At 42.4% G+C, this 12,331-nt stretch overlaps 1 protein-coding gene across 1 annotated transcript in view; it reads right to left on the reverse strand.

The window, feature by feature from the left end:
* Nucleotides 1-12,331, reverse strand: part of LOC135557470 (ezrin-like) — a 60,996-nt gene that overhangs the window by 12,262 nt on the left and 36,403 nt on the right. The window contains exons 4-8 of the mRNA XM_064990740.1: nt 11,537-11,632; nt 8,494-8,616; nt 8,266-8,417; nt 7,865-7,948; nt 7,406-7,552 (exon numbers count right to left, since the gene is read on the reverse strand). Of these exons, the coding sequence (XP_064846812.1) occupies nt 7,406-7,552; nt 7,865-7,948; nt 8,266-8,417; nt 8,494-8,616; nt 11,537-11,632 (602 nt within the window). The remainder of the gene's footprint in view (nt 1-7,405; nt 7,553-7,864; nt 7,949-8,265; nt 8,418-8,493; nt 8,617-11,536; nt 11,633-12,331) is intronic.

Below are 12,331 nucleotides of genomic sequence, written 5' to 3' on the forward strand. Positions count from 1 at the left end.
AGCCGTCATACAGCTCAGGAAGGAGACGCGTTCTGTCTCCTGGAGATGAACGTACTTTGGTGCAAAAAGTGCAAATCAATCCCAGAACAACAGCATAGGACCTTGTGAAGATGCTGGAGGAAACAGCTACAAAAGTATCTATGTCCACAAAAAAACGAGTCCGACAACGACATAACCTAAAAGGACGCTCAGCAAGGAAGCAGCCACTGCTCCAAAACCGCCATAAAAAAGCCACACTACAGTTTGCAACTGCACATGGGGACAAAGATAGTACTTTTTGGAGAAATGTCCTCTGGTCTGATGGAACAAAAATAGAACTGTTTGGCCATAATGACCATCGTTATGTTTGGAGGAAAAAAGGGGGAGGCTTGCAAGCCAAAACACCATCTCAACCGTGAAGCACAGGGTGGCAGCATCATGTTGTGGGGGTGCTTTGCTGCAGGAAGGACTGGTGCACTTCACAAAATAGATCAGGAAAGAAAATGTGGATATATTGAAGCAACATCTCAAGACGTCAAGAAGTTAAAGCTTGGTCGCAAATGTGTCTTCCAAATGGACATTGACCCCAAGCATACTTCCAAAGTTGTGGCAAAATGGCTTAAGGACAACAAAGTCAAGGTATTGGAGTGGCCATCACAAAGCCCTGACCTCAATCCTATAGAACATTTGTGGGCAGAACTGAAAAGACGTGTGAGCAAGGAGGCAGACAAACCTGACTCAGTTACACCAGCTCTGTCAGGAGGAATGGGCCAAAATTCACCCAACTAATTCTGGGAAGCTTGTGGAAGGCTACCCAAAACCCAAGTTAAACAATGCTACCAAATACTAATTGAGTGTATGTAATCTTCTGACCCACTGGGAATGTGATGAAAGAAATAAAAGCTGAAATAAATCACTATTATTCTGACATTTCACATTCTTAAAATGAAGTGGTGATCCTAATTGACTAAAGACAGGAATTTTACTAGGATAAAATGTCAGGAATTGTGAAAAACTGAGTTTAAATGTATTTGGCTAAGGTGTATGTAAACTTCCGACTGCAACTGTACATGGTGTGTTCTAGGTTATGTAGAATCTCATAGAAATGTCAACATTTATTTGGATGGATTTATTCAGCAATCAGTGACAATATAGGACAACAATACACATCAAACGCCCTCCTTTCTGGTGTAGGGTCAAAATGGAATCCTGTCCTGAAAGCTAGCTATATGTCTTATACTGAATGAGGGTGTGTGCATCTGCTTGACAAATAGCCTAAGGAGTAAAACATTGGCATGATGGTCATATCTGACATAAAAAGGAGCAATGGTGTGCTAGTGTATGCGTCTCAGCAGGGTCCAAGGAGTCTACACTATGCACTCTGTGTCTCAGAGGCCTTGGCAGTAGTAGTGCTATGTATTGTCTGTAGCCTGCCGCCTTCATTGAGGGGCATGTACTCTAGGTCAGCCTGACATTCTTAAGTCCCGCACAGCTTGAAAAACCAGTAGGTGTCACCATGGTTACAGCAGAGTGCACTGCAGCAGAGGCATTTCTGTTGCCGAGCCCCAGAGTGCACAAACACACCCACATATTCAAGGACACTCGGAGCCTTACAACAGACACATAGCCCTCTGTTTGTGTCTCTCTCTCGTCCCATTTTCTACTTGATTCACCAGATTTACAGGTATCAGACTACACTACACTCAGGTAAAATACGAGTGTTAGATTCACTTTAAATCCATTCTATGGAACAATTGTAGTCGTAAATAAACATTCAAACATCTATCCATTTGTGCTGTGTGTGGATTCAGAGCTAAGCATTTGGACACAAACCACAATAATATGGGTAGAGAGTAAGACTGCGGGAAATCCCAAAAGACACACTCAAGTTAGAGTTAAAGCACTACCAAATGTTGGCCAGACAGAGTCCTCTGGGGGCTGCTGAGTCAATACATTTTCTCATTAACCGCCCAAGGAGCCGTATTCACACTGCTTTGAATAGACTTTTGGCATGGAGAGTTCAAACAGTGCATGGAGCTCTAAGGGAGCAGCGACCGTTGTCAACAACACAACCCAGCAATAGGTTAGTGCAATGCACTCAAAACACTACTTTGCACGTCCGCCAGACATTGGTTCAAATAGTATTTCATTATCTATTTTGCTGTGCTTAATTGAGTTTGTCTGGCCCGATGGAGCCAATGGAGTAGTCCCAAAAGTGTCAACTGCAAACCCAGCCCATCTTGAAAGGAAACAACTATTTGAACCTGGGTCTGATGTCACTAAAGTCCATGGAGAACAAGAGCACCTCCTCCCAGCTGCCCACTGCACTGAGGCTAGGTAACACGGTCACCACGATAAATCCATAATAATCGAAAACTTCAACAAGCATTTCTCAACGTCTGGCCATACCTTCCTCCTGGCTACTCCAACCTCGGCCAACAGCTCCACCCCCCGCAGCTACTCGCCCAAACCTCCCCAGCTTCTCCTTTACCCAAATCCAGATAGCAGATGTTCTGAAAGAGCTGCAAAACCTGGACCCGTTCGCTGCCTGCACCCGCACGCCCGACTAGCATCACCACCCTGGATGGTTCCAACCTAGAATATGTGGACATCTATAAGTACCTAGGTGCCTGGCTAGACTGTAAACTCTCCTTCCAGACTCATATCAAACATCTCCAATCCAAAATCAAATCTAGAATCGAGTTTCTATTTCGCAACAAAGCCTCCTTCACTCATGCCGCCAAACTTACCCTAATAAAACTGATATCTACAAAATGGCTTCCAATACTCTACTCAACAAACTGGATGCAGTTTATCACAGTGCCATCCGCTTTGTTACTAGGGCACCTTATACCACCCACCACTGAGACCTGTATGCTCTAGTCGGCTGGCCCTCGCTACATATTCGTCGCCAGACCCACTGGCTCCAGGTCATCTACAAGTCCATGCTAGGTAAAGCTCCACCTTATCTCAGTTCACTGGTCACGATGGCAACACCCACCCGTAGCACGCGCTCCAGCAGGTGTATCTCACTGATCATCCCTAAAGCAAACATCTCATTTGGCCGCCTTTCCTTTCAGTTCTCTGCTGCCTGTGACCGGAACGAATAGCAAAAATCGTTCAAGTTGGAGACTTATCTCCCTCACCAACTTTAAACATCTGCTAACTGAGCAGCTAACCGATCGCTGCAGCTGTACATAGTCCATCGGTAAATAGCCCACCCAATTTACCTACCTCATCCCCATACGGTTTTATTTACTTTTCTGCTCTTTGCACACCAGTATCTCTACCTGCACATGACCATTTATCACTCCAGTGTTAATCTGCTAAATTGTAATTATTCGCCTACCTCCTCATGCCTTTTGCACACGTATATACACTTTTTTTGACTTGACTGGACTTGTTTATTGTTGACTTGACTTGTTTATTGACTTGTTTATTGTTTACTTCATGTGTAACTCTCTGTGTTGCTGTCTGTTCACACTGTGCTATGCTTTATCTTGGGCAGGTTGCAGTTGTAAATGAGAACTTGTTCTCATCTAGCCTACCTGTTTAAATAAAGTTGAAATAAAAAAATAAAAAACTCAGACAGGGTTGCTGCCAGAGGGTCAGTGACTGCAGGGCTATCGACTATATAGGGAACACTTATATTACATTATAATCTATTTTTAACCCAGTAATTTAACTGACCGGGAACAAGTATTTACCCAATGATTATGCAGTTACCGCTTGTATCGCGTGATCTGATCAAATCTGTATCTTTATTTTGAGCTTTAGCAAAGTATTTGTTGGAGCGCAGACTGGCATAACAACCTTGGGTACGACGGACCAGTACAAGCTCATCAAAAGGAGAGACAGTTGAAAGGAAAAACGTTGTGGTAAGAACATTCTTCATTGGTAACTAAAGACGCGGGTTAAACTGGAATGAAGCTACAATGTCTGAAACAGAACTCTAGCGAAGGCCGGAAAACAACCCGGTATTGTTGTCAAGCAGAACAAGAATGGGTAGATAGCCATAACAGGTTAAAGTCATGTAGTCTGCTGTCCCTGTACAGGGATCAACATCAGGGGAAATTTCAGAGTGACAAATAAAAATACAATTTCGTAACATTAAACATTCTTGAAAATGCAAGTGTCTTCACCCTTCAAAGGATTAGTATCTTGGTAATCAAACTACGTTTTCCAATTTAAAATAGCTATTACAGAGAACAAATCCCATGCTTTTGTTTAAGAGCAATCAAGAACAGAAACATTTTCTGACATGACAGGTTTTACACATTTACATCTGAAGGTAAAAGTATGACCTACATTCTGATATCTTGCTCTTATTTCTCTTCCCGAGTATCCCATTGATCAAATGAAGTGCCGTTTTCTTTGATAAAATCCATTTTTATAGCCTAAATCTAAACATTTTGTAAACTATTTGTGCAGTGAATTCCATCTCTATCAATTTCTTACGGAGCATTCGGCGTGATTCGCCTCTGTAAACAATCGTTTACATAGTCATGGTGGGTGTCAGTGCATTCCTATGGATGTTTGCAACACAGTCAAACAACGGTTTTTTTGCGGGGAGAATTGACCGACGTGAATTGATTTGACGACAACGAGCAATTACTCCCTTACGCACCAATAATTTTAGTGAAGCTACAATGATTGACTGTATTTCTGCCTAATGACCACTGACCTTCTTGAAATCTAGCTGGGTAGATAGCCAATGAGCTGAGGTAAACGCCAGTATGTAATGGTTTGGGGTTGGACCAACATTTCTTGTTTGTAATCACATGCGTAAGGAACTCCGTTCTCCCCATTGACTGCAGATTCGTTGCAGTCGCACTTGTTACGTGCAGCTCTGTTTGGGATAGCAGTATTTTTGAAAGTGTTTTTTCAACGATTTCATTGAAGACATGGCTAAATCTTAGTCTAAGTATACAGATTTGCACCAGATTATAGAAGAGATTGATCGGCAAAGTGATTTATTTGAAGAATCTTTGAGTGAACATAGCTATGATGATTCGAAAGGAGGAGGCTTTTCTGCAAGGACAGGACGTACTTCTGGACTGGTAAGTGCTAATGCCGTTTTATGAAATATTATTATTATTTTTCTTTTATTGCCATGAAATATGTGATGAAATGTGTAAGGTACACCTTGGCTATAGTGTGTGTGTGTGTGTGTGTGTGTGTGTGTGTGTGTGTGTGTGTGTGTGTGTGTGTGTGTGTGTGTGATATATATACAGTGCCTTGCGAAAGTAAAACATAAAGCAAAATCTACAATGGAATGGTTCAAAAATAAACATATCCAGGTGTTAAAATGGCCAAGTCAAAGTCCAGACCTGAATCCAATCGAGAATCTGTGGAAAGAACTGAAAACTGTTATTCACAAATGCTCTCCATCCAACCTCACTGAGCTCGAGCTGTTTTGCAAGGAGGAATCTGAAAAAATTTCAGTCTCTCGATGTGCAAAACTGATAGAGACATACCCCAAGCTACTTACAGCTGTAATCGCAGCAAAAGGTGGCGCTACAAAGTATTAACTTAAGGGGGCTAAATAATTTTGCACGCCTAATTTTTCAGTTTTTGATTTGTTAAAAAAGTTTGAAATATCCAATAAATGTCGTTCCACTTCATGATTGTGTCCCACTTGTTGTTGATTCTTCACAAAAAAATACAGTTTTATATCTTTATGTTTGAAGCCTGAAATGTGGCAAAAGGTCGCAAAGTTCAAGGGGGCCGAATACTTTCGCAAGGCACTGTATATATATATATATATATATATATTCCATTTTTTATTCAAATGGAATGGAGTAGAATGGCAAATGGCCTCTGCGCCACATGGCCACTGCACCTGCCACTCCTCGCCATTACCATATGAAATACCCATTGGGGGGAAGGCAGGCCCACATCAGTTGAATGGAACAGAACTTCACCTTAGTGACTGTCCCCTCTGCTCTATACAATACATATCTGTTTATTTTATGTGATGATAAAAGGCTCATAACATAGAAAAATATTTGTATTGTTTCTTTCAGTGATAGCGACTGGGAGGCCCCGGTGCCCATCCCCCACTGAAGCGGGTTCATCCAGCCAGACTCCTGCTGTCTCCGGCTCCACACCTACCCCCGCCCGGCCATCTAGAGGTGTGAAGACAGGATCAAAGAAGCGGTAGAAGGGAAGTGAGGAATGACTGTACCTCAGGGCCAAAGGGGCAAAGCATGGAGGCGTCGTTGGAGGACTTCATGTGACAAAGTACACATCACCTGCACCAGTTGTTCAGTTTGCCTCTGCTTTACAGCAGAAAGAGACTGCTATGGGAGATGGCACAGGCAGCAAAAGATTGTGTAGAGGGCTTCTGAACGGTTTACCCGTTTTTTTTTTTTAAATATATTTTTTCTAATATTTTTTAAAACATTTTTATATATTTTTTTGTGTGTTAGAATTGCTTTTTGATAAGTTGTATATAGTTATTTGCAATGTTGTATATAGTTATAGGTCATTTCACCAATTCGGCCACTTGGGTACATTTGGGCAACTTGTGTGGGACACCTGGGTGACTTCATGCTAAATGTCATGTTGCTCACCCATTCCTGAAGTTATCAATCTGAAACTTTGCACACCTACAGTTGTCCTCTTGTGTTATCCATCAAAATTATCTCCAGCATCCTATTCTAGTACATATGAAAGATTATGCTACAACAATAAAAAACAGAAAACGTATGCTCTTTCTTTCTCTTTTCTTCCACCAGATCTACTGTGTTATATTCTCCTATATTCAATTAACATTTCCACAAACTTCAGAATGTTTCCATTCAAATGATACCAAGAATATGCATATCCTTGCCTCTGGGGTTGAGCTACAGGCAGTTAGATTTGGGTATGTCTTCAGGCAGAAATTGAGAACAAAAGGTTGCAGCCATAACAGGTTCAACCTGGGCTCAAATAGTTTAAATCTTTCAAATACTTTGAGCTTGCCTGGCTCAATGGAAGGTCATGGATAAGTGTCAGTGGCACCACAGGCAGCAGCAATCCAATTCTATTTGAACACAGTTTTGCGTGACTTGACCCCCTCGTGCAGTCTCAATACTCATCCTGGACACCCAAAGGGAGGCATTTTTGTTTTTGCCCCAGCACTAACACAATTGATTGAAGTAATCAACTCATCATCAAACCTTTGCTTATTTGAATAAGTGTGTTAGTGCTTAGGAAAAAAACTAAAATGCCCATTGGGTCCCCAGGACCAGGATTGAGAAACACTGCAGTAGTGGTCAATTCAGTGAGGAAACCTGGCTGGTGTCCAGTAGGGAGAATTTTTTTTGAAACAGACAGACAGGGAGAGACTATCTGGACTTGTCCAATAAGAAACACTCATTTAAAATTGTTATTTGCACTACAGTGTGGCCTACTGAACACAACCCTGAAGGCTACTTCTTACTTGTCTTCCTTCTCGTAGATGTTGAGTCCAAGGGCGTCCACACCCAGCCACAGCTCGGTTCCCTTCTTGTTTTTGATGTCAAAGTAGTTGACGCCGTACATCTCCAGGTCCTGGGCGATCTTCAGGTACTCCAGCATGGCATCCTCTCTGCAGGATCAGACATGGAGAAATAAAGGAATGGTTTGGGATTAGGGAATTGATATGTTTTTATTATTGTGTCCTTGTTTAAGGTACTGTGTGTGGTGTGTTGTATTATTGTATTGCATCATGTATCGCATGTTTGTGTATGAATGAACCCAGGAAGATAAGACCTGATCAACTAATAGGCATCTTCATAAATGAATATAAATAAAAACTAAAATGATTGCTATCTGAGGTAGAGCAGATCAGGGGAACCTGTTTTATTATGACAGGGACACCAACATACAGACTCAAACAAACCAACAGAGAGGAACTCACTTGAGCATTCCACGGTGTTCCTCGTGCCACACCTGGATCCTCTCCTCCCACTGCTCCCTGGACAACTTGTGCTGCTCCAGAACACTGGGAGAGAGAGAGAATGAGGGAGGGCAGAAAGGAAGAACAATAGGGGAGGAATAGAAGGGGAAAACAGAGAGGAGGTACAATGAAGAAAGAGTACTCATGTTATGATCAATATTGGATTTGTCATGGCATGGATTTCTTCTGGTCTATCCGAACACAAAACGTGATCCGGTTCCTATCAATCACAGCAATACTGTAAGCTATTGTCTGATGTCTGGACTTCTGGCTAAGTTCCAATGTCTATACTAGCATACCACTGAATGAATGGCCCAGGGCCCATAGGGATCCATAGGGACTGGTAGTGGACCGGCGCTTACCGCTGGGGCAGCAGGCGGTCTGAGGTGAGGTAGCCGGGCCGGTGGAGGTCCCGGGTGAAGTCTCCGAACTTGGCCTGGACAGAGTAGGAGGCCAGCAGCACGGCGGTCTCTGGGGGGCAGTAGACCTCGTCGCTCAGGATGCCCTCCTTCACCTGGACACACAAAAAAACTACATGTGTAGGTGTATGTGTGTGTGTGCGTGCGTGTGCAAGTGCACGTGTGTGTTACCTGCAGGAAAAACAACTTCTGGGTGATGTCCTGGATAAGCTCCTCAGAAACGTCCTCGGGGAAGAACTTGGCGCGGAACTTGAACTGCAGCGGGTTCTCCTTCTTCACATCTTGGGATGACACCTGGGTTGGAGAGAGAGGATTCAGTCATTCAAAATAGCACATGTGGAGTGTTGCAAAAAAAAGTTTTCCATTATTTTAGTGAAATAGGGTGCCATTTGGGCTACCAGTTGCATGAGTAGGAATGGATGATTGGATTGGATAAACATTATTGTACCCGAAGAGTTAAATTGTCTTGGATGCACAGTGCGGCATGTAAAAAATGCACTGTCATATTCCTCTGTAAAAGAGGATATATAAAATACATAGGCTGACAAAAGTATTTACAGACTTTGGCCTCTTTCTCTGTGTTCGCTCCAAAACAGGAAACAAAAGGTCTTGAGGCGAATGGGAAGCAAATGTGGCGGGGGAATGTGTGCTGAAAGAGCTACTGTATAGTAGAGCTGCGCAGAGTCAGCACACGGCGAGCTCACTGCACTCCAACTGGCCTCTCTCACTCCCTTATTTATAGGTATGGACCACTGGGTTGTCAATACATTATAATATTCTACTTTAAACGTTCTAGTGAAACCACAACCGGCCTAACACCTTTCGCTGAAAACTAAGTTACTATACTACCCTTATGTCACTAAGTACACTCATGCTCATAGTCTAGCTCCTCACATTGTTAATACTGCAAGAGGAAACAGTTTATTAGCCACGCAATATAAACCAGCCCAACCCAAATACTGCAGGTAAGGAAGTTGGTGGGTTTATGTGACCTCCATGACGTGATAACCACAACCATTATATACAGTACATACCTGTACGTGTCTGCAGTCATGGCCAAAAGTTGAGAATGACACAAATATTAATTTTCACAAAGTCTGCTGCCTCAGTTTGTATGATGGCAATTTGCATATACTCCAGAATGTTATGAAGAGTGATCAGATGAATTTCCACTGCATTTCAGCCCTGCCACAAAAGGACCAGCGGACATGTCAGTGATTCTCTCGTTAACACAGGTGTGAGTGTTGATGAGGACAAGGCTGGAGATCACTCTGTCATGCTGATTGAGTTTGAATTACAGACTGGAAGCTTCAAAAGGAGGGTGGTGCTTGGAATCATTGTTCTTCCTCTGTCAACCATGGTTACCTGCAAGGAAACACGTGCCATCATTGCTTTGCACGAAAAGGGCTTCACAGGCAAGGATATTGCTGCCAGTAAGATTGCACCCAAATCAACCATTTATCAGATCATCAAGAACTTCAAGGAGAGCAGTTCAATTGTTGTGAGGAAGGCTTCAGGGCACCCAAGAAAGCCCAGCAAGCGCCAGGACCGTCTCTTAAAGTTGATTCAGCTGCAGGATCGGGGCACCACCAGTACAGAGCTTGCTCAGGAATGGCAGCAGGCAGGTGTGAGTGCATCTGCACACACAGTGAGGCGAAGACGTTTGGAGGATGGCCTGGTGTCAAGAAGGGCAGAAAAGAAGACCCTTCTCTCCAGGAAAAACATCAGGGACAGACTGATTTTCTGCAAAAGGTACATGGATTGGACTACTGAGGAATGGGGGAAAGCCATTTTCTCTGATTAATCCCCTTTCCGATTGTTTGGGTCATCTGGAAAAAAGCTTGTCCGGAGAAGACAAGGTGAGCGCTACCATCAGTCCTGTGTCGTGCCAAAAGTAAAGCATCCGGAGACCATTCATGTGTGGGGTTGCTTCTCAGCCAAGGGAGTGGGCTCACTCACAATTTTTCCTAAGAACACAGCCATGAATAAAGAATGGTACCAACACATCCTCAGAGAGCAACTTCTCCCAACCATCCAGGAACAGTTTGGTGAAGAACAATGCCTTTTCCAGCATGATGGAGCACCTTGCCATAAGGCAAAATTGGCACGGGGAACAAAACATTGATATTTTGAGTCCATGGCCAGGAAACTCCCTAGACCTTAATGCCATTGAGAACTTGTGTGTCCATCCTCAAGAGGCGGGTGGAAAAACCTACAAATTCCGACAAACTCAAAGCATTGATTATGCAAGAATGGGCTGCCATCAGTCAGGATGTGGCCCAGAAGTTAATTGACAGCATGCCAGGGCGAATTGCAGAGGTCTTGAAAAAGAAGGGTCAACACTGCAAACATTGCCTCTTTGCATCAACTTCATGCAATTATCAATAAAAGCCTTTGACGCTTATGAAATGCTTCTAATTATACTTCAGTATTCCATAGTAACATCTGACAAAAATATTTAAAAGACACTGAGGCAGCAGACTTTGTGAAAATTAATATTTGTGTCATTCTCAAAACTTTTGGCCACGACTGTATTTACAGCTCTGGTGAGAACCATTGACGCATTTGGAAATTCTACAAATCAAAACAGGAACATCTCCATTCCACGGACACAGGTGGTTGTGCTTTAACTATACTGTCGATACATACTGCAAAGGGTAGACAGCACTCGCTCCCCCAGAGAAGTAGTATCTTATCTAGTGGTTCACTGAGAGTTCACACTACTAGCTGATTACGAAATCCTCAGGGGACTGGATTTGGTTGTGTTCCAAATGGCACCCTATTCCCTATTTAGTGCACTACGTTTCACCAGACCGCCATGGGGCTCATCATTTTTTTGGAGGGGGGGGATTGTATTGCATCATGTATCGTATGTTTGTGTATGAATGAACCCAGGACAATTAACTAAAAAAAGGGACTGAAATGAAGGGAGATGAACAATTAGCCACTGGTCTGCAAGGAAGTAGGAGTGAGAGAGGGTGCCCATAATGCAGTGAGTGAGTGGCTACTAATTGACTGAGTGAGTGGTAGGCATAGTGTGGAGTGATTTGACCTGCCTCTCTAAAGAATGTATGGCTCATTTGGTTTTGTTTACTGTAGAATGGTATTGCAAAAACACATGCGATTTAAGAATTAATACAGTGAGAAAAGGTTTGAGAATTCCTGAGCAGATAAACAAATATTTGTTAAAAAGGTACTATTAGATTAACCTTACCTTTTTGTCGAGCTTTAGCCAGGTGAGGTATCCTTTGCCGTCCATATACTGAAGGCCAAAGTACCAGACTTCCCTCAAGCCGATGGTCTTTACCACCTGTGGACAGCAAAGAATGTACATAAGTAAAGCAACTCTGTCAGAAAAACAAAACTGTGACAACTGTACACAAGCCAAAAAAAAATCTAATCTAAAAAAAATCTATATATTTATATTTTTTTGTGAAAAATGTAGTTACGTGCGCAGCATCAAGTTAGAATTCTGGCCTAAATTAATTAATACAATAAGTGCCTTTAGAAAGTATTCATACCCTTGACTTATTGACTTAGCCGGAATTCAAAACGGATTAAATGTTTGTCACCCATTTACACACACATCCCATAATGACAAAGTGAAAACATGTTTTTTGAAATGTTTGCAAATTTAATGAAAATTAAATACAAAAATCTCATTTACATACAGTACCAGTCAAAAGTTGACACCTACTCATTACAGGGTTTTTCATTATTTTAACTATTTTTTACAATGTTGAATAATAGTTTTGTTGTTCTATGAAATAACACACGGAATCATGTAGTAACCAAAAGAGTTAAACAAATCAAAATATATTTGAGATTCTTCAAAGTAGCTGCCTTGATGACAGCTTTGCACATTCTTGGCATACTCTAAACCAGCTTCATGAGGTAGTCACCTGGAACACATTTCAATCAACAGATGTGCCTTGTTAAATTAATTTGTGGAATTTCTTTCCTTCTTAATGCGTTTGAGCCAATCAGTTGTGGTGTGACAAGGTAGGGG

The sequence above is a fragment of the Oncorhynchus masou genome, chromosome 16 (genome assembly GCF_036934945.1).
Source record: "Oncorhynchus masou masou isolate Uvic2021 chromosome 16, UVic_Omas_1.1, whole genome shotgun sequence".
Taxonomy (NCBI): domain Eukaryota; kingdom Metazoa; phylum Chordata; class Actinopteri; order Salmoniformes; family Salmonidae; genus Oncorhynchus; species Oncorhynchus masou.